Source organism: Schistocerca piceifrons, chromosome 1 (assembly GCF_021461385.2).
Source record: "Schistocerca piceifrons isolate TAMUIC-IGC-003096 chromosome 1, iqSchPice1.1, whole genome shotgun sequence".
Taxonomy (NCBI): domain Eukaryota; kingdom Metazoa; phylum Arthropoda; class Insecta; order Orthoptera; family Acrididae; genus Schistocerca; species Schistocerca piceifrons.
The window spans coordinates 524,020,650-524,040,619 of NC_060138.1; the positions used below are offsets into that span (position 1 = coordinate 524,020,650).

The 19,970-nt window shown below is 41.0% G+C and overlaps 1 protein-coding gene across 3 annotated transcripts in view; it reads right to left on the minus strand.

Moving 5' to 3' along the window:
* The window catches only part of LOC124798207 (cerebellar degeneration-related protein 2), a 486,918-nt gene that overhangs the window by 74,216 nt on the left and 392,732 nt on the right, over nucleotides 1-19,970 (minus strand). The window contains exon 1 of one of the 3 annotated variants that reach the window (XM_047261514.1): nucleotides 10,628-11,024. The exons of the other annotated variants lie outside the window; for them this stretch is intronic. Coding sequence (XP_047117470.1) covers nucleotides 10,628-10,730 — 103 coding nt within the window. The 5' untranslated portion in view covers nucleotides 10,731-11,024. Of the gene's footprint in view, nucleotides 1-10,627; nucleotides 11,025-19,970 lie in introns of those variants that run through there. 3 annotated transcript variants of the gene reach the window in all.

Genomic DNA, 19,970 nt, shown 5'->3' on the forward strand with positions numbered 1-19,970 from the left:
CAACTGCGTCTTTACTATTACTACGACCTTCCCAGCAGTTCTACTTCTGTAGCACAAGATTCAGAATGCTGATCAGTGCAACGTTGACATTTTCCAATGTTTTTAATATGTGCATTGCTTCTTAATACAACAGCAACTAGCTTTGACTTCACTTCTCAGATTGGTTCGTGGTCCCTGAATTACAATAAATTCTACCGTGAAGTTCTGGCGCAGCGTGGTGGAATCTAAATGAAACAAAATAGACAAAATGCTTGACAACTACGTATACGAGTTGCAGTCATGTTGCCACCCTGCCACACGTCGCATGCGATTCGTTAGATTGCACGAGGATTCCAAGCAATCAGCGATCGATTTCTGCGATTTGCTCTCACACGTATATCTCGACAGATCGCACGACCTTCGTAATATCGCTGCGATCCGTTGTTGTCTGTGTGGTGGCCGCCAGGGCGGTTGCTGTTCGGTGTAAACCGCGTCACTCAACTGACTACCGGAGACAAGACCAATGCAGTGCCATGGCGCTTTATTCCTACATCGAAACTAATCTGTTTGAAGTGGTCATTTTCGTTTACAAGTCAGCGCCAAAATTGCGTGTTTTGTGAGAGCTGTTTGTCCTGCTGTCTGGCATCTGAACGGTGTAGGTGAGTTTATGAGGGACCATCCTTTTTACGAAAAATCAAAATATAACACAATTTACTGCCAACATTTCTAAGTACATGACTAATGCATAATATATAGGTGACGAATTTATTATTTTCTCTCCGGAGTTCGCGCCAAATGTAATAGCCTAGCTCCGAGGTGCTTGATAATGAGTGCACATGAGCAGTAGTGTGAGTGACACTACATTGGACAGGAAGTGTTTAGAGCAAATCAATAAAATGTTCACGATAAATGTAAATGTCTGTTATTCATAAATCTAAATTATGTATGTCCCTCCCCCCAGTTACATTTAGCTCCAGGTGGTCGTAAAGACATTGAACAGACACCGTGGCTACAGACAGGCGTACAGTTAGGAACTTTTGCAATTGTAGAACGTGCGATCGACAGATACGAAACCACCTCAGATAGGTAGTCTGATTTCGTAAGTAGAGCAGAGGTCTGAATCAGAATGATCAGGTGGGAATCGAGTCCAGGTAGTCCTCCACACGAGGTCTGCCTCGTAAGCGCTGTACTAACTCATCCAACTTTAGACGGTCGACGCTTTCTGACAAAATTCTACATTTAATGTATGACCGTAGGACCTGATCAACGATCATCTGTTCTTAATATAAAACTTTAAATTTCCTATACAATTATTTGTTGATTTCTCTCTCTTAATGGCTCCGCATACTTCGCGTTCGAGAGACTCCTCGAAGCTAAAGTTGTAAACTTTTTCACATAATGCCGCACTTAATTACCTTGCATCTGCTAGTAGTAACTATTGCTCGGAATTTTTTCTTCAGCGACTCGCGCTTCTTTAATTCTTAGATTCGTTAACCTACAGACATTGATTGTACACAGATTCAAAGTTACACATATAAATGACCTTGATGGGTGTTAGGATCAGTCTCCTCATGTTACGATCATTTTTATTCGATTTAAAAATTACATGGCATCCTCGTGTCACTGATTCGACGGTGGTCTACCGTACTGCTTTCTGCTCAGATTGCACACGTTAAAATCTTTGTCCCATAACTGAAGAAATCATCCTAATCAATACAGGCAACAACTGTTTTAATAAGTTATTAGTTCGTCCAGCTGAAATGAAGAAAAATACATACCCTATGCTCAAGAAATGCTCCCAGGTGATCACTGTACTAACCTGTTTTCACATCTAACGATGGCAGCGCTGTGGGTGGAGATTTTGTAATGAAAATATTTTTACTTCGCAAATTTGTGTCCACAGTACAACTGCTTTGACACACATTCGACAGAAGGTACAAAGCACGGTTTTCTAGTCAGCGGCAGGTGAAACAAGGCTTTGTCTTTAGAAGAGGCGTCGACATAATACTACGAAGTGTTCTCGCACAAGATCACTGTCTTCGGGGGAAATGTCTGCCGCCTTCGATTCATCAGAATGTAAATAATTAAAGGGAAAGCCTAGCAGGTTTTCCATGTCTCCCTTTGCGTTGTTTCAAGTAATTTCTTCTTAAACCTATATATTCATTCTTTTTGCGGGAGACGACTGAAGTAGAAATTAAGTTTATAAAGGCTGGAGCATCCAAAGTGAAATCGATTGTTCACACTCAAAGCTTAACATAGCATTCCAAGAACATGGTTATCAGGGAGGAAAAGTAAACTGAAGTATAATGGCTGTGCTCCTTAAGTGCCTTCAATGACATTTCTATGTCTACGTCTATGTTACACAAACGACGACTTTTAGTAACATGTTGCTTTTTCTTCGTGAACTTTTTTATATGAAGATCGAAATGGTTCCAAAATAAAGTACGGTGGGAAAATCAAAGGCCCTCTTTCATTACTAAATCGGTCTAAAGCAGATGCTTTAGGTCTGTTTTCAATTATAGCCTGAAATCTAATTTATTAGAATTTAGAAGCCAAGCTTTGTATCGGTCTTTACGTATAGCCTTTTAGCTTCAGCAAAATTAATGAAAAGCAGACATTTTCTGGAGGTCATTACTTTAAGATAGGTGTTGTGATGGTCGTGGACGGAATTCATTATACTTCTGTACATTTCGAAGTTTCTAAACTTAGAGAAACTAAATGTAACTGTGTATGTGTGTATTAGTTTTGCCGGTGGTGAGCCAGGGCAGTTTCCGTAAATCTTCAGGAGCTCAGAGTTCTTGAGAAAAGTAGCAATTTTTTTTATAACTGGGTTTTAAGTAGCTTCGTAGTAGTATAGTTCCATAATTACAAATGAAAAGTACAGTGTTGTTTTCTATTTATAATTTTTTATTACGATACTTCTGCTACACTACACTACCGTAACACAAAGCAGGCTCCTCGCGTTGCCGAAGAACTCTGTTTTCTTTTAGTGTGATATTTTAGTTCGTCCTCGAAATGGATACCTACGATGTAACACGCTTGATCGGAATCAATTCTGGCAGTACGTAAGTTTTCTTTCGCTCCAGTATAAAATGTGTAGGAAGGGTGTCACTCGACAGAAACCTACATGCTGCGTATTTATGTATTTCCGAACATGTACAGGTGGCTAAACTGACTGACAGATGGAAACTGTGTACAGGACCGAGATTCGAGTCCAGAACTTGCTCTCTGTGAACAGTCTTTACAAAAAACTGTCCAGGTACGACTTACAACCCGTTCTCAAAGCTACGGTTCTGTATCTTTCACCTACATTCCCTTTTTGCAAGAGTTCCAGTCTAGCAACGTTTGCTCGGGGTCTGGGAAGTAGGAGAGATGCGCTTACCATATTAAGGCTCCTTGTCGCGTTAAGAGCTACTTCCGGTGATGGTCTATGAACTAACTCAATAAACAGCACTGATGACGCAGTTAAGTTTGAAGCACTGCGTAGTTCATGAAGAATTTTGAATGCTACTTAATATTTCCCATTGAGTGCCAGGAAATCTTAGCAGATTAGACAAGGATGAACATTAAATCCTAATGGCGTTATGAGAAATCGCTTGACAGCCATATATATCGCTGTCTGCATACCTTCCCATAGTTATTTATATTGCAATGAAGTTACAGATGTAATTGCTGTAGGATTAGAAAGATATCGTATTTTAGGAGCCTATGGGAACTCCATAGTCAAGAGTATGTTTTTTTATGTTTGACAATGCGTCAGTTGTTGGGGGCGACCTGATAATTTCATTATTCTTGTAGACTCAAGAATGCCAAGATCGCTAGCAATTCCTTTTATTATTATGGCCGGTTTCGACAGATTTACGCTATTATCCGATATTTTAACAGTATCAAATGCAGGTGCTTGTCACTACGTGACTCATTATTGTAACAAGCATGTGCATCTAATATTGTTGCATGATCCAATGATGACAGCGTAGATCTGTCGAAACCCGTCATAGTAATGAAAAAATTTCTAGCGACCTTGGCGAACTTGGTTTTTCAAGAATAATGTGACAGTATGTACGGCTTAGAACTTTACCGAGTCAAGTATCACGCCTCGCTGACAGCGTAATCTATCCAGGAGATACACCGGTATAGGGCAATGTACACTATTAACGCATTCTTACACATGTCGTGCCTCTTACTTCCAGAGTTGGTATCACGCCCTCGCAACCTTGTGCTTGGATAACGAATACTGGCCTGAAAGGAAAACGCCTCTTCAGGGACAAGCAGACTATTATACCACACATTTGCCATCTGCCTGGCACTTTATTTATTGTTGTACAGTACTTCTTTCGCAGCTCTGAGAATTATCAACGGAATTTCTATAATCTCATCAATATTCTTTATTATTGTTGGGTGAAGCTGATTAGATAGTTAAGATTTCGACGTACAGCGATTTTCATTTTCGTCTATGAGCCCTTCGGACACGCTATCTTTGATTTCCAAGAGTGGCTAAGTAGGTGGCGACACCGCTAAGATAAGAACAGACTGCCGGTGACGAATACACATTTATCTCCAACCACTTCGTTTATCGACCGCTACATAGCCGAAAGCCAAATCAGTATCTACTAAAAAAAATTGACAAAAGTGAGAGATCATTATCAGTTGATCGATATTAACTGCGGAGAATAAAGCGCCACTTTTATCCTTTGAATGAATCAAACTGATATATTTGGTTCGCATACGTCACAGTAGAAACTCCCAGAAAACTATCTTGCTGTGTTCTCTCTTCCTGTGTAAGAGAATGGCGCCAGTATGGTAAATTAAGTGCGGAAGGTGAGGTAAAGGACTTCTTAAAATTAGAAATAGTGAACTTTAGATACGCATCTTCGGGACACAGGACTGAAATTTCAGTTACTGTAATCCATTCTTGATGAACGGATGTTCTACCTGAAGTAGTAGAATTTCCATAGGTTGTTCTGACAGTACTTTCTTCTTAGTGGCTTCATTTCTGTTACTACTCTCAAATATATCTCTACCCTGTTAGATACACTACTGGTTTAGTTTTCCTTTCTTTCGTATACTGATGAGGCTTGAAGTATATCGCAGTAAATGCGACTTTTTGTAGAAGACACAGACCCTGTAACAAATTGTATCGTTTTGTAAGAAAGAGTAAGATAGTAAACAGGCTTTGCGAAGGAGGTCGTTAGCGATGCAGCGCCATCCGTGAGGTATCTGCAGTAGTGTCGTCGGAGACGAAGTTCGTCGATGACGAAGTTCGTCGATGACGAAGTTCGTCGATGACGAAGTTCGTCGATGACGAAGTTCGTCGATGACGAAGTTCGTCGATGACGAAGTTCGTCGATGACGAAGTTCGTCGATGACGAAGTTCGTCGATGACGAAGTTCGTCGATGACGTTCAGGAAAAAACTGGCATTGTTACCGTAATAAGTATTTAAGAAACGCTTTTCGAAAGTAACAACCTTAATCGCTGTGCCTCTTTGCTCAGTGACTGAAATAGGATTGCAAAACCGATTTTAATGAAATCCTAAACTACTGTAAGTCCACCGCAGCAGTCAAAATTTTATGTTACTGCACCAACGGTTCTGAATCTTAATTAGAACACTGCAAAAGACATCACAAATTTACTATCAGTATGGTATCTACCACATATTGTATGTAAAAGACGACGAAAGTACTTTCGAAATCCTGTGGAACACTCCCTTGAGGGCCACGATATGTTCCCAACATTTACGCGTGGGAAATGCTGTAAGGCGCCAGTTAATGGCAACCTAGAGCATTGCGATAATTCAATATTAATTAGTTTTTGTGTGTCTGCTGCTTTGAATGTTATAGCTTGCTGCAGTCTACACACTAATATTTGCTGGTGCAATGTATTATGAACACCTAAGTTCATAAACACACCTCTTGCAGTGGAGAGCGAGAATTCTGTTCGGGATCACAGACCTACCTTGTGTTGACACTTTTTGGATCGAAGTTTAACAAAAATATTGTCCTAAGCAGTTGGTTTTCCGTTTTAGTTATTCCAACAACCCATTCGCAACGAGGAAAAAATGTTCTGTTTACATTTAGCAAACATGACAGCGCACGCTTACTACTTACAAGCTACTTGTTTACGAAATTACAATTCATTATGACTTTGCCTGCGTTGATCAAAACGATCTTCCACATGAAATGAAAACTAAGGAAACATCAGAGGAACGATAAAAGAGAACTTGGATTCTCTGAAATCATGATCTCTAAGAAAGATAGAGAGAGAGAGAGAGAGAGAGAGAGAGAGAGAGAGAGAGAGAGAGAGACCACACGACACTTGCAGAACGCTACAGAAGGACAGTCAATCGCCGCGTGACGTATCAAAAGTACACTCATTATGAAAAGCTACAGTGCTTGTGACAACAATTGCCTCTTTATGTGACAATTATAGTCTTACGGGATTACGTGAAATCGACCGTACACCAGCCACATGAAAGTATATTAAAGAAACAGATCGGAAAAGGGCTGATGACCTCGCTGCAGCAGTGTCAAATCAATTCTCACTTGTATTCAGCTCAAGGTAAACAAGGGCGGTGCGGTACTTCGGTACGGCGCTTCTTACCCCGTGGAGGTCGTGGGAAGGCATTCTTCTCATTCATACTAAGTGCTCAGAGACTCCGCTATTTTATCTGTTCCGTTAGACTGAAATTTTATCGATACTGATGTTTAACTGTGCACAATTCCGCGAACATCCGATTGAAACAATTATGATTGCAGATAATTTAAATTTCTAAACAGTCTTAAATGTTAAGTAAGGAAATTGTGACGGTACGAGCCGCGAGCTTTGTAATATCACTGAATCCTGCAGATAAATTCAGACTCCGAAAGTTCCTGCAAACATGTGGCCGTTTGTCAGACGAATCACAGCTGTCTGAATATTACGTACAGCAAATTATTTACATCGATAACACTATCGTCTCACCTTGGAAGAAGGGCAGGTAAATGACTCCGTGTGCTTTTGTGACATTACAATTTATAAGAAAGTTGCAGAGTCTTATCTTTATGTCACTAGTCTCAGCTTTTCATTCATCCTGTAGTCAAAACAGTGTTAAGTAAAACGTGGCGATCTTAATGGCCTATCAAGCTGAAGCACGCGGCTGATACGTGGTTCCGGGAGTTTTACCTTAACCCTTTCAGACCAGAATTCTTTTCTGGAGGAAAGAAATTTTTGTTTTTACGTGGCAATGCACTTAGGTGATTTTTTTAAAATGATATTAGAGGCAGGATTTATACAAAAATATGTACCCGTTTTCAAAACACTTTGTTCATTTGCCTTCATTTTGCCGACTAAAGTAAGCAATTACGAAATCTTCTCTATTGTAACAAATAGTAAAATGGACAATGATAACCATGCAAAATAACAGTTTTCAGTTATACAGTGGAATATAGCGAACCAACCAAATCACTATATTCTGATGATCACAAGCTGCTGCGCAGAGCTACATGGACTTGCTGATGTACCCAACAGCACTTGCGCGTGATGAAAAGGCTGCACATTCAAAAATGTGTATCTCAAGGTTTCCATTGGGAAGAAGAAACTTCTGTTGCAGCTAAGACACGGTAAAAGTCAATGTTTACAATTGTAGCTAGAGAGTCAAAGTACTAATGTTTTGTATTACCTGACGCATTGAGAGCTGATGAACACAACCAGGCTTATACCAGAAAAATTATTTTTCAATAACTGACACCGGTAATCACTTTTCTGTAATTTCTTTCATTAAGCTGACAGCGCCACTTAATCATTTTAAGGTAACACCGCACCACATATTTACAGAACGGACTATATTCCAGAAATATAACTTTTGTGTTACGGCTCCATCAGGTGGTGGTGGTGGTGGTGACGAGGATACAGACAATGTTGAAGTAATGATCGCCATATTTATGTTTACAAAATAGTTATACCTGCTTCAATTCTTATACCTGTCCTATTTTCCAATAGAAATTGTAGACTTAGACAGACCAGACGGCAGTTTTAAGAGTCGAGCGGCATGAAACGGAAGCAGTGGTTGAGAGGGGAGTGAGACAGCGTTGTAGCCTATCCTCGATGTTATCAATACTGTACTTTGAACAAGCAGTAAAGGAAACCAAAGAAAAATTTGGAGTACGATTGAAGTCCGGAGACCGAAAATAAAATCTGAGGTTTCCGATGACACTGTTATGTCACAAACAGCAAAGCACATGGAAAGGCAATAAAAGCAAAACAAGGTAATGGAATGTAGTCCAGTTAAATCATGTGATACTAAGGGAATTAGATTAGAAAACGGCACTTAAAGTGGATAAGTTTTGCTATTTGGGCAGCAAAATAACTGATGTGGCCGAAGTAGAGAGGATATAAAATGTTGACGCAATGGCACGAAAAGTGTTTCTGAAGGTAGTTTGTTAACACAGAATATAGATTTAAGATTTTCTGAAAGATTTGCCTTGGGCTGGAGTGAGACGTGGACGATAAACAGTTTAAGCAAGGCGAGAATATAAGCTTTTTAATGTTGTGCTGCAGAACAATGCTGAAGTGTAGATACGTAGATTATGTAACCAATGTGGAGATACTTAATACAACTGGGAAGACATGAAATCTGTGGCACTAGGTCATCATGGGATCACATATTTAACATTGGAAGGTAGTGTGGGGGGTAAAAATTTCAGAGAGACACTAAGAGATTAATGCGAAGGGAGATTCAGGAGGATTGATTGATTGAAAAGAGCAGCAGCAACAACAACGACGACGACGACAACGTTCCAATAACTGAAAACTTATTTTCTCTTCATCTATACTTTAATTCTGTGCTCAGAACGTGTGTTCTGTAACCTGGAACAATCAGATGAATAGTTGGAAACAAGAAATTACGACTGTTTTATCGCGTGTTTAGTAGGATATATTAATTTGTTAACAAGCTGCTGCGGTATTTGTATTACAGAAGTCGTATACGAATACTAATAACTTTTAACACACAGCCAGTTAATTACTGGGCATCAGGTACTCTGCCCTAGCTACTAGTTAAAGTGGCGCAGCGTTACCGTATAACGCGCGAGACAACTGCCTAATAGAGTACAGGTAGCCCCGTGTCCTGAATTACAAAATCAGTATGGGCTTGTTTCTATGAAATAAACACTACCCCAGTAAACCCATCTTAGAAGCTTAGTTTTTTCAAAGGTTTTCATTTTAAATGGTGCTCTTGGTATCTCAAATGATCTTTTGAATGATTAAATATGAAATTCCTTAGCAAACCCCATCCCGCGGCTTCTTATGAGCACAATTCCTCAACCGATGGCGCACGTTCATGTGGCATACATAATACCAGTTACAAACAGGACATTCGACGTTAACCGCTTCGCCGAAGGTTATGTATTACTCAAGACAGAATCTTAAACTTACAACTAAGGGACTGAAACTCATTCATGGACCATTAATAAAGAGAAGCAATGGTGCTTTTATTGTAAGCAATGGAGCCGCGCACGAGTTATATGGCTATTCTGCGGACAACATGTGTAGTCATTCGAGTCGTTCGGGTTCGACTGCTGCAGCCGACCAGCGGACCAAGTACCTGTCTGTTCGAAAACCTCTCCGGCGTGACTCATCGCAACTGGAACGCTGCAGGCGCCACTGTTCCGTGAAGCTACCAACGGCGCACTCCCCGCCAGGATACGACCGGATCAAAGCACCGTGAAGTAGAACCACAGCTCTAGCACTCGAGAAAACCAAATTTCAAACCAAAATTTCTTGCACAGCATCTCGCAAATTAAAATGCTTTCATTATATTTTACTAGTAAGATGTGCGAAAGTACCAAATCAAAAATTTATGCGAGACTAGCTTTTTTTCGCAGCTAAGACTACAGTTTATGCGGGAAGAGGGGGGGATTGCTTCGATTGCTTAGTGGAAAGGTTCCCGCCCGCGGAAAACGTGAAATTTAGGTTTCAGACGTGTCCAGGTACAAATTTTCAGCGTCAATTCAGACATTCACAGTTTGAGCTATGTCGAATTTGGAAAGCTACTTAAGATACCTGCTTTCTCTTACAGTACATATTTTATCAGGCCACGACGAAGACATTCAAAATTGTAAAACGCATTGTAGATGGTAAGTTCTATACGAAAACACACACACACACACACACACACACACACACACACACACACACACACACACACTTGTGAACCGATATTGCGAAGTTGACCAACAATACGTAAACTTATCTCGTGATGCCACGAATGATTGAGATATTTGACTTCAATCAAAGATACTCTCGTTTCTGGGGCTGGAAAGAGTCATACAGCAAGTATAAAGCAATCTGTGCAATGGTTTGTCTTTACATTAATTACAAATGTCACTTAGGTCAATCTGTAACGTACTATTGGCGAGGAAGACAAGCTAAAATGAAGGTTTGAGTAGTTGCGAATTTAGTATTTGGTGCCCGTAGTACCACTGGAATACTTACGGAGGGTAAATACGAAGGGGGAAGTAGCTTATGGTATCAGGGATTTTACTCTGCGGTTATGGGACGACGTCGTCTTCAAACTAGGACAACCTTTAATATAGGTTAGCTGTCTTGTGGAAAGAAGGACGACATGAAATTGACCATTAATTCTCTCTTGAAGAGCAGCCAGTTTATTCCTACCTTTAAGGCTTTCATCTGCAAGACACTGCACCTCCAGGCTATAGTCCCAGGCCTCCAAGGAGCACAGGCTTTCAGGACTGCTGAAGTCCTCGTTGTCCATCATTGCGCACAGTGTGCCGCACTTCCTGTCTCAACTACGTAACGATACCGTCCATGACTCGACACACAGTCCCGGCAAACTCTTCTACAGTTGCTGAGCGAGTGCGACAACGCGAGCCGAGGAACTACCGTCCATCCGTCCACGGCGACATAATTCCACGCATCCCACGGCCGAGGAACTCTCTCGTTCCTCGACACTGCGCCTCTACATGAGTGCGAAGCTCTCGCTCAGCAGAACTACGAAACACGGTGAGCGCACTCGGGCATACCTGTTGCGGGCACTGCAGCTACTGGTGAACGGCTGGCTTTCGTTAACCGTCCAAAGGTCCTCCAGCCGGCCGCCTCGCCGCTCGCTTCCCCCACCCACTCCACAGCTCCCCTCCCACTACTGCTCCGTCGGTGCCACCTGGCGCCGGCGAGGCCTGCGGCAGACACGAGCAGAGCATTCCATCGAGCCCGCCAGGTATTGTACGCACGAGGCAAAGGCGGACAGTTGGCTCTTACAGATTGTTTACGGATCACTTTGTACAGTTCTAGTTTCATAAATACCGATTAGATTAGTACTTGTTCCATAGATCATGAACACGACACTTCGTAATGATGTGGAACGTGTCAGGTTAATAAAATGTGTCTATACAAGATATTACATTACACAAAATATTACATGACTATTTTTAATTTTTTGTGAGGGTTGGGGAAATTACCCACTTACTATATCCAAAAATTTATCTAATGAGTAGGAGGAGTTGCCATTAAATTCTTTTAATTTCCTTTTAAATGCTATATGGCTATCTGTCAGACTTTTGATGCTACTAGGTAGGTGACCAAACACTTTTGTGGCAGCATAATTTACCCCCTTATAAGCCAAAGTTAGATTTAACCTTGAGTAGTGAAGATCATCCTTTATCATAGTGTTGTAGCCATGTACACTGCTATTACTTTTGAATTCGTTCGGATTGTTAGTAACAAAGATCTCTAGCTCTTTAAATAAGTGGCTGCAGGATGATCTTGGATGAACTCCAGCAATTATTCTGATTACACACTTTTGTATCAATGAACACTCTTACTCAATGATGAGTTACCCCAGAATATGATGCCATACAAAAGCAGAGAAAGAAAATAGGCTTGACAAGCTAATTTACTCAGATGTATATCGCCAAAATTTGCATTGGCCCTAATAGCATAAGTAGCTGAACTCAAACGATTCAGCAGATCCTCAGTGTGTTTTTTCTAATTCGACCCCTCATCAATGCATACACCAAGAAATTGAGTATTCTACCATAGCTACCGATTTCTGATCAAAGTCTACATTTATTAATGGTGTCATTCCATTTACTGTGTGGAACAGTATATACTGTGTTTTGTCAAAGTTTAATGAGAGCCCATTTGCAGAGAACCACTTAATGATTTTCTGAAAAACATCGTTTACAATTTCGCCAGTTAATTCTTGTCTGTTGGGTGCAATAGCTATACTTGTATCATCGGCAAAGAGTACCAGATTTGCATCTTCGTGAATATAGAATGGCAAGTCATTAATACATATTAAGAACAGCAGAGGACCCAAGACCGAACCTTGCGTCACCCCATTCTTGATTGTTCCTCAGTTTGAGAAATCACCAGTTTTTTGTATATTATGTGAACTGCTAATTTCAACTTGTGAGCGGCATTTGGCGTCTCTTATATCGGAATGCAAAGCTGAATACAAATTGAAAAAAATTCTGTAGGTTCCTAAAAATTGATATTATCCAGTTAGGTAACCTTGTGTTGTGCTACATTTTGTAACTTCCCCACTATGTATTTCTGTATGACATATAGCCCGAAATTATCTCCTGCTCTATAAACGGCTACATATTACCAAAACTATGTATCCACAAACTGTTATCCGACTTAAACTCTTTTGCTAACCTTTTACTAAACAGAACCTAATTTGTATTCAGCTGTAACTGGTCTCAATACAACTTTTTTTATCAAATGCGCACCAGAAGTGTATTACTTGGCGCTAATCAAGGTTTACACTTACTTCCTGTCTTAACAACATTGTTGCTAACTTCTGGAAAGCACAACAGCAAGCAGGCAGCGGCTAAGCCAGATTTCTGTTTTTTTTTTTTTGATAAAATTTCCAGACAGTGTTCAAACTGTTGCATACCATATGGTACACTGTGATAATGTGTAATGTGTAATGACAAACCACCTTTGAACAGTAGGATGGGGAGAGTAACTATTCTATGTAATGATATTCCAAGACAACGATTTTAGAATAAAATACATAGTTAAAAAGATAGTAAAACTATGCATGGTCTCTCTCTCTATCTCTCTCTCTCTCTCTCTCTCTCTCTCTCTCTCTCTCTCTCTCTCACCCTCACCCCCCCCCCCCCCCACCCCCCAACCGCGCACAGACGCGCGCGCCTGAAAAATACTATGCTTATCTAAGTTAACAATGATTTAACAAGGGCATAGTGTTAACGTAGAACTATACAAACCAATCAGCTGAATCAGTTGATGTGTTAATGCACGACTCAAGGAAGTCGTGTGGTCTTTCTATCAGCTCTGACCAAGTTCACAAAGTTAACTAGCTGACAATCATTCCGACAAACTAGTTGAGCAGTGCTGCAAACTCGCCTCGGACCAATTCTCTTTAAAAATGTTCAAAATTTATGTTCTTCTCGCCTTTCAATATATGTATATGCTCACCCTTGCTGTTCTTTCCAATAAATCTTTCTTCCTGTAACAGATACAACAGCAAGTCAACAGAATAAAACTGAATACGTCTCTCTCGCGTGCACATCGATAACTTACGAAAATCAAAATGGCATGCCCACCTTACAATTTCAATTAGTTTAAAGCCCATATTCGGCTATGGCATATTTCGCGATAACTTATCTCTAAAAAAAAGTTCACGTTGTACAATGAGTGTGAAGTGAGAATGTTATGCAATTTCACCCACAAGCACCTTTAAGAGGTGGTTGAAGAGTTAAAATGCTTCCCCGCACGATCAGAACAAATTCTCTCATAAAATCTGATGTAATTACGAGTATCTGTAACCCGCCTCCTAACACAGGTCGCTAACGCACGCGTATGCGGTGGCACTCGGCCCGGAGGTAAACCGATTCGAATCATGGTGGATGAAATTTTCACTGCCAATATTTGGCCGACCAGGGAAGGGAGAGGTACCGAAACTCCAAAACCTCTCCACAGTGTCTCATGAGGAGAGGGCATGTGGCACTGCTAATGGTGATCCGTCGGTTCAGCTCTGCGGCCCCCTTCGCGCTTTTCGAGAGAAATAGGTTATATGCCGGCACCAGGTTTCATCTTCTCCCTTCCCTTCACCCATAACACGAATCCAAACGTAAAAGCACTCTTCCTAGTCTTTCATACGACATACCCACTTCATAAATGGTTTAAACCACCTCCACTAGGACCTTGCCAGGATCTCTGCGTCTGCTGTCCCTACGCTCACCTCTTGAGTATGGTTCTGTTCTGATCTCTATGAGTTTCGTATTCCTTTAGACTGTAATTGTTCATTTACAGAATTACAAGAAGAAACAGTGTTCTATTACAGTTTCCGAGCAGAGAAAGGAGTGAATAATACCGCCAGATCTCATCCCTTTTCTTCCGACAATCGGAAAACTAGATAAAACGTTTATAAACATTTCCAGAAATGACTGCAACCAACCACCTTTAGTGGGGGTGAAGTTTTTATTTTCGCATTACCATTTTGAAGTCACCTATCGGCTTATCAGACGGTACGGTTGTTATGTATTCGACGGTATTCCATGCGATGAGGCGTTTTGCGAGAATGTAAATTTATTTGTTCGTATGTGATGATGTGGCTGGAATGCAACCTGGAAACCACCCAGGCATAGCTGTACCATCTGATGAGTTTCTACGTAACTTGTAATGGGGGAAATAAAATGTACTATCACAAAGACAACTGACTGCAGTCACTTCTGAGAACTTTTGCCCATCACAGTCACAGGATTCCATATCCTGCCGAGATAAAAGCTTTAAAAGCCTTTATTCTGGGCAAATCTTTTTCCGCCGGTAAATTATTTACAGGCTTGTAGCATTTAAACTTTTTTTGTATTTGGTAGTGAATTACATGTTATCCACTGGTTACGTGAACAATTTTATATGGTTAGCACGCAGCTATAATCAAGTACAGTATGTGCTATGTTGAATAGCCCGTAAATTGACTCAGTACGTCGTTGTCACTGTAATGACCTATTGAATGTGAAACCAACTGAAATTCATGTTTCTTATTTAAAGTGTAACCATGATTTACGTTGCTCATGACTGATTGTGTATTAAAATTCACAACCAGCTATACACTCCACGTAACACTTTTACGTTGTAGCTCATTAATGCTAAAAGAAAAGCCGAAAGGGAGGAAAGCTTTGACACTGCCGTCCCCTCTTCGAGTTCATTAACGATAGCCCCCAGGAAATCGACTGTTGTCCCGTCGAAATATGGTGCTAGAATTCGTGATGACGTCAGGAAATAATGTGAAACTCTGGACGGGATTTCCAACATTTCTCATTTCAAGTGTAAGTCTTGTCAGCTTGTATTTCATAAATTTGTCCCACTGTGTTCCTAGTTTTACAGCAGTCCTTTACTTCATTACGAAAACTGTAGCATACTGACAACGAAGAAAAGACTTAATTTACTTAAGAGAAGCATTCTTGTAGACGTAGGTGTTAACTCTCAGCTTTTACAGAGATCTTCCGGCTAGAATACTGGTTAATAACGGTACGGATAAACGAAATGCAGTAAGAAACCACCTCGCAGACAGTAAATGGTATTTGGGAGGACGATGCAACGCTGTAACATGTCTCCCGAGTGTTGCTGTAACACGCAGGAGGAAATTTTAAGGGCCATACGGGAAGTAGGCCGGTATGACGCAACATGGGCCAGCTGTTGGGAACTCGTTGGTCGGCGCCTCGGGCGTAGCGCTTCTTCTCAAGACTTGTCTGTGGAGGCAGCCGTGTTGTGAGGTGTCCTTGCTGCCGCTGGACAACCTTCCAGCTGAGGCCAGCGTCTGTCCAGCGAGTCAGCAGGAATGCCGGCAACAGCCTCACGCGCATTCCTGCCTCTATAGTTCCGGGCGACCTTCCGCCACTAGCAGTGGCAGTACAGTAAATTCAGTAACTGCTATTTTATTTGCAAAACAGTAATACCTGCTTTACTTTTTTACTTTATGTTCCAATAAGCGAACACTTACTTTCATCCGTCTACACTTTAATTCCGTCAGAACGCCCTTTTTGTTTTGTTTGTCGATGTCGTCGTCGGTTTAGTCCTGAGACTTGTTTGTTGCAGCTCTCCATGTTAATCTAATCTGTCCAAGCCTCTCTCAGTAACTACTGCAAGCTACATTAATTCGAAACAGCTTACCATATTTATCCCTGGGTATCCCTCCAGAATTTTTAGCCTTCAGATGTCACTCCAATACTAAATTGATGATATTTTTATGTCTCAGCATGTGTGTTATCAACCGAGACCACCTATGAGTCACGTTGTGCCACAAATTTATTTTATCCCCACTTCCATTCAATTTTTTCCATTAGTTATTCTTTTATACCACCACATCAAAAACTTCTCTTTTTCTCTTGTCCTCATTGCTTACCGTCTCGATTCATTTCTATAGAAGGCTACTCTCCAGACACGTATCTTCTGAAATGACTTCCAACCTTAAATCTATATTCGATGCTACAAAATTCTCTCCAGAAACGCTGTCTGCGTTTTATCAGTTATTTTGCTGCCTACATTGCTCGACTCTTCTACCTTTAAGGTCTCATTTCATGATTAATTTCTTCAGCATCGCCTGATTTAATCCGACTACATTCCATTACCCTTGTTTTGCTTTTATTATTGATGCTGACCTCATATCCTCTTTTCAAGACATCGTCCATTCTGCTTATCGAGTCCTTTTTTGTTTGACAGATTTACAGTATCAGAGGCAAACCTCGAAGTTACTGTTATTTCTCCCAACACTGACTCTTTTTTCCAAATTTCTCCTTATATCTTCACTGCTTGCTCGTTGTACACATCGGGAAACATCGGAGATAGAGATATAGCCTGTCTCACTCCCTTCTCAGTTATTGCTTCCTTACATTCGTGCAGTTCTTAGAATTTCAGAATCGTTTCTGAACAAGCTGTAAGTAACGTTTCGCTCTCTGGCTTTTTCCCCTTGCTACCTTCAAAATTTCGAAGAGCGTTTCCTAGTCAACACTGTCAAAGGCATTCTCTAAGTCTATAAATGCTGTAATCGAAGGCTTGCCTTTTAACTTGGGCATTTAGGATATAGTCAGGTGCTTCTGCAAAATAGCCAGAATTGTTAAATATTTCATTAAATGTAACACAAGTAACATTTTATGTAATGCTCGAACTAGCGTAGTAGTATCTGCAAAACAATGCCTTTAAGTCAAAAATATGCGGCCATCATAGAAAAATTGAGGTATTCTAGGCCATTGTCAAGGAAGCTTTGGTGTCATTTGTGTGGAGAAAAAAAAAAAAAATAATAATAATAATACGTGAACACACACAATTTCATGTGGCTCAACGGCCTGTTGCAAGTTTTCTATTGGACACCACATCGGCATCTTTCGTGCCCCTAATCTACCCCACTTATCGAACCAGTTAAAGAGGAGCTATAGTTGAACGTGGAATTTGAACCACCTACCGTTTCTGGTGACTCTTCACACCGTTGAGAGGTGAAGGCTAAGTTAGAAAGCAAACTAAAAATTCTGTCGTCTAAACGGGTTTCGATACCGCGACCTGTCCGTTTCCAGCCCAGAACTTGACTGTTAGACCACCAGGCACGACACGGGTACACTCTTTGTTGGTAGTTAATGAATAAGTTGGAAGTCTTTCATTATCGTAATCTGTTTACAGCTCATTGATAAAGTAGGGAACAACGCTGCACCAATCCACCCCGAATTGGTGGAAGTGCGTGGCCACAGTGCCTCATCATATGAGACAGTTGCCGTGTGACGCAGACGCTCCCAGTATCATCAGAAAAGGCTGCACTGCTGAAAACGAAGTGGCAGACCAACACACCGAGAAGAGCCGCGAATCCCAAGACGAATAGGGACAGGCGCGCAGTGACCGGCACATCACGATGTAGGCTGCAGTGGAGTCACAGCTCAGGTTCAACATCTTTGACCACATTTTGACCATGACAAAGCGCGCCGTCCGCTGGAATCCATGTCTGCTCAGTCCACGCGAAGTCCGCCGCACCAAGGCGGTAGCGTAAATGTTACAACCGGGTCAGGCAAATGCAGAGGACTTCTTCAGTCCGTTTATCACCGTGGACCAGTGCTGATGACGTCACGCTTTGTTGTTGTGATCTCCTCCTCCACAAATTTAACTTGTCATCTCCTCCTCATACAAGTCACACATACGACTAAGATTTTAATTATAATAATGATGACGAAACATATATATATATATATATATATATATATATATATATATATATATATTTATTAGTATTATTAATTTGTTTGCGTCAGTGCTTAATACATCACTTCAGCATATCCTCCATGAACCGCGACGGAAATCATGTTGGCAGCGAGTACCTATAGTCAACTTGCCAACAGGAGCCTTTCGCTAGCTGTAACATTTTCTGCAACCGATCAGGCCGCAAACCCAAACAAGCGGGCTAGCTCCTGGGAAGCCACTTAAAAACTTTCCTGTATTAAATGACATCTTTGACATTTAAGACCTGATTTAACCTGTCAGGTGTGTTTTCTCTAATGCTTTGGCAGGTAATTGTGATTTCGTTTTTGCAGTGTGTATGTGGAGTCAGCCCACACAAATACAGATCGTCACGTCTTTCATGCGAAGCCTAGTGGAAATGTAATTCTTTTGTCCTTCCCGTTACAACAAAAAAGAAGTTTGAAGCAGGATTTTACGTGCTTAATCGATAGAGCGGTCTCAATTAGAGGAGTCGATATTAGTTTTAATAATATGTGTTAACAAGGGCTGTAAAACAAGTGCTCCAGCAACAACAGAACCGCCCTCGCCCGATTGACTGCACCCCCATGCAGCAGCGCTTATGATTCGCTGCTGGAGTATTTGTTATTCGTGATTCTCTGTCGCTGGTAACACATATCGACTAAACTAACATTGTAATTGACTAATTTGTGACCGCTCTGCCGAATGAGCAAATAAAATTCCGCTTCAAAATATTTTGTTTGTAGCGAGAATCCAACCGACTTCTTTCGTTTACACTGGGTGTCGCATGAAACATGTGATATGCTGTATTTGTTTGGGCCCACTCCATGTACGCACTGAAAACACTGCTACTCTTAATTCCTCGTTTATTAATAGCAGGTTTCATTTTATTCACCTTTTACGAACGGTACGATTTTATGCTTGTTTAGCGCAATTTTCGGTACATTTGCAGTAAATGTCATCTAATGGTAGAGTTTGATCCGGCTTGAAAGCTAACTGTACAAGCATTTCACGAAAAGGTAATGGAATTATTCGTGTTCCTCATAAAATTATCATTAATATTGCAGTTATTCTTACGCTCAAGTACGTGACTCATGGCTATAAGCAAGCAATGCGTTTGACTGCAATATCACATCTGTTACCTTCATTGCCTGATACATACCAGAAATTATTTACAGCTCACAATGGCTGTCCATCAATCAGGCAGTATTTTTCCTTGCGTTAATTGCCTTACCAAAAAAGTTACGGAGGTTAATAAGAACGTATCTATTGAGGCATACGGATTTCAGCGACCGAAGATGTAACGGTTACCGAGAGACTACACGGTACAACCATTTTGCACAATTAGCAGATCTATCAATTTATGCAATGTATTGTTGCACAAACTTAAAATATTTTGCATAGACGGTCAGTAATATAGCACAATATTATCGGCAGCCTTGCGGCTGCTTCACATATGACAAACATAATAAATACTAGGGAAGTGCAGGAAGTAAGTTGCGAATGTCACCCCACAACAGGACTGGCGCACTGTCAGAAGAGTACTGTACCAAAGAAGACTAAGTAAATATTCCCGAATTCCAATCAAGAACTACTATATGAGATGGATAGAAGTAGGTATCCTCGGTGTAGCAAAGCAGCTTAGATCACTTAATATAGGCAAGGCCTCCGGTCCAGATGTATACCAGTCAGGTTCCTCTCCGAGTATGCTGATACAATAGTTCCATATCTGACAATTATATACAACCACTCGCCCACAGAAAGTTCCGTACCGTAAGACAGGAAAACCGCT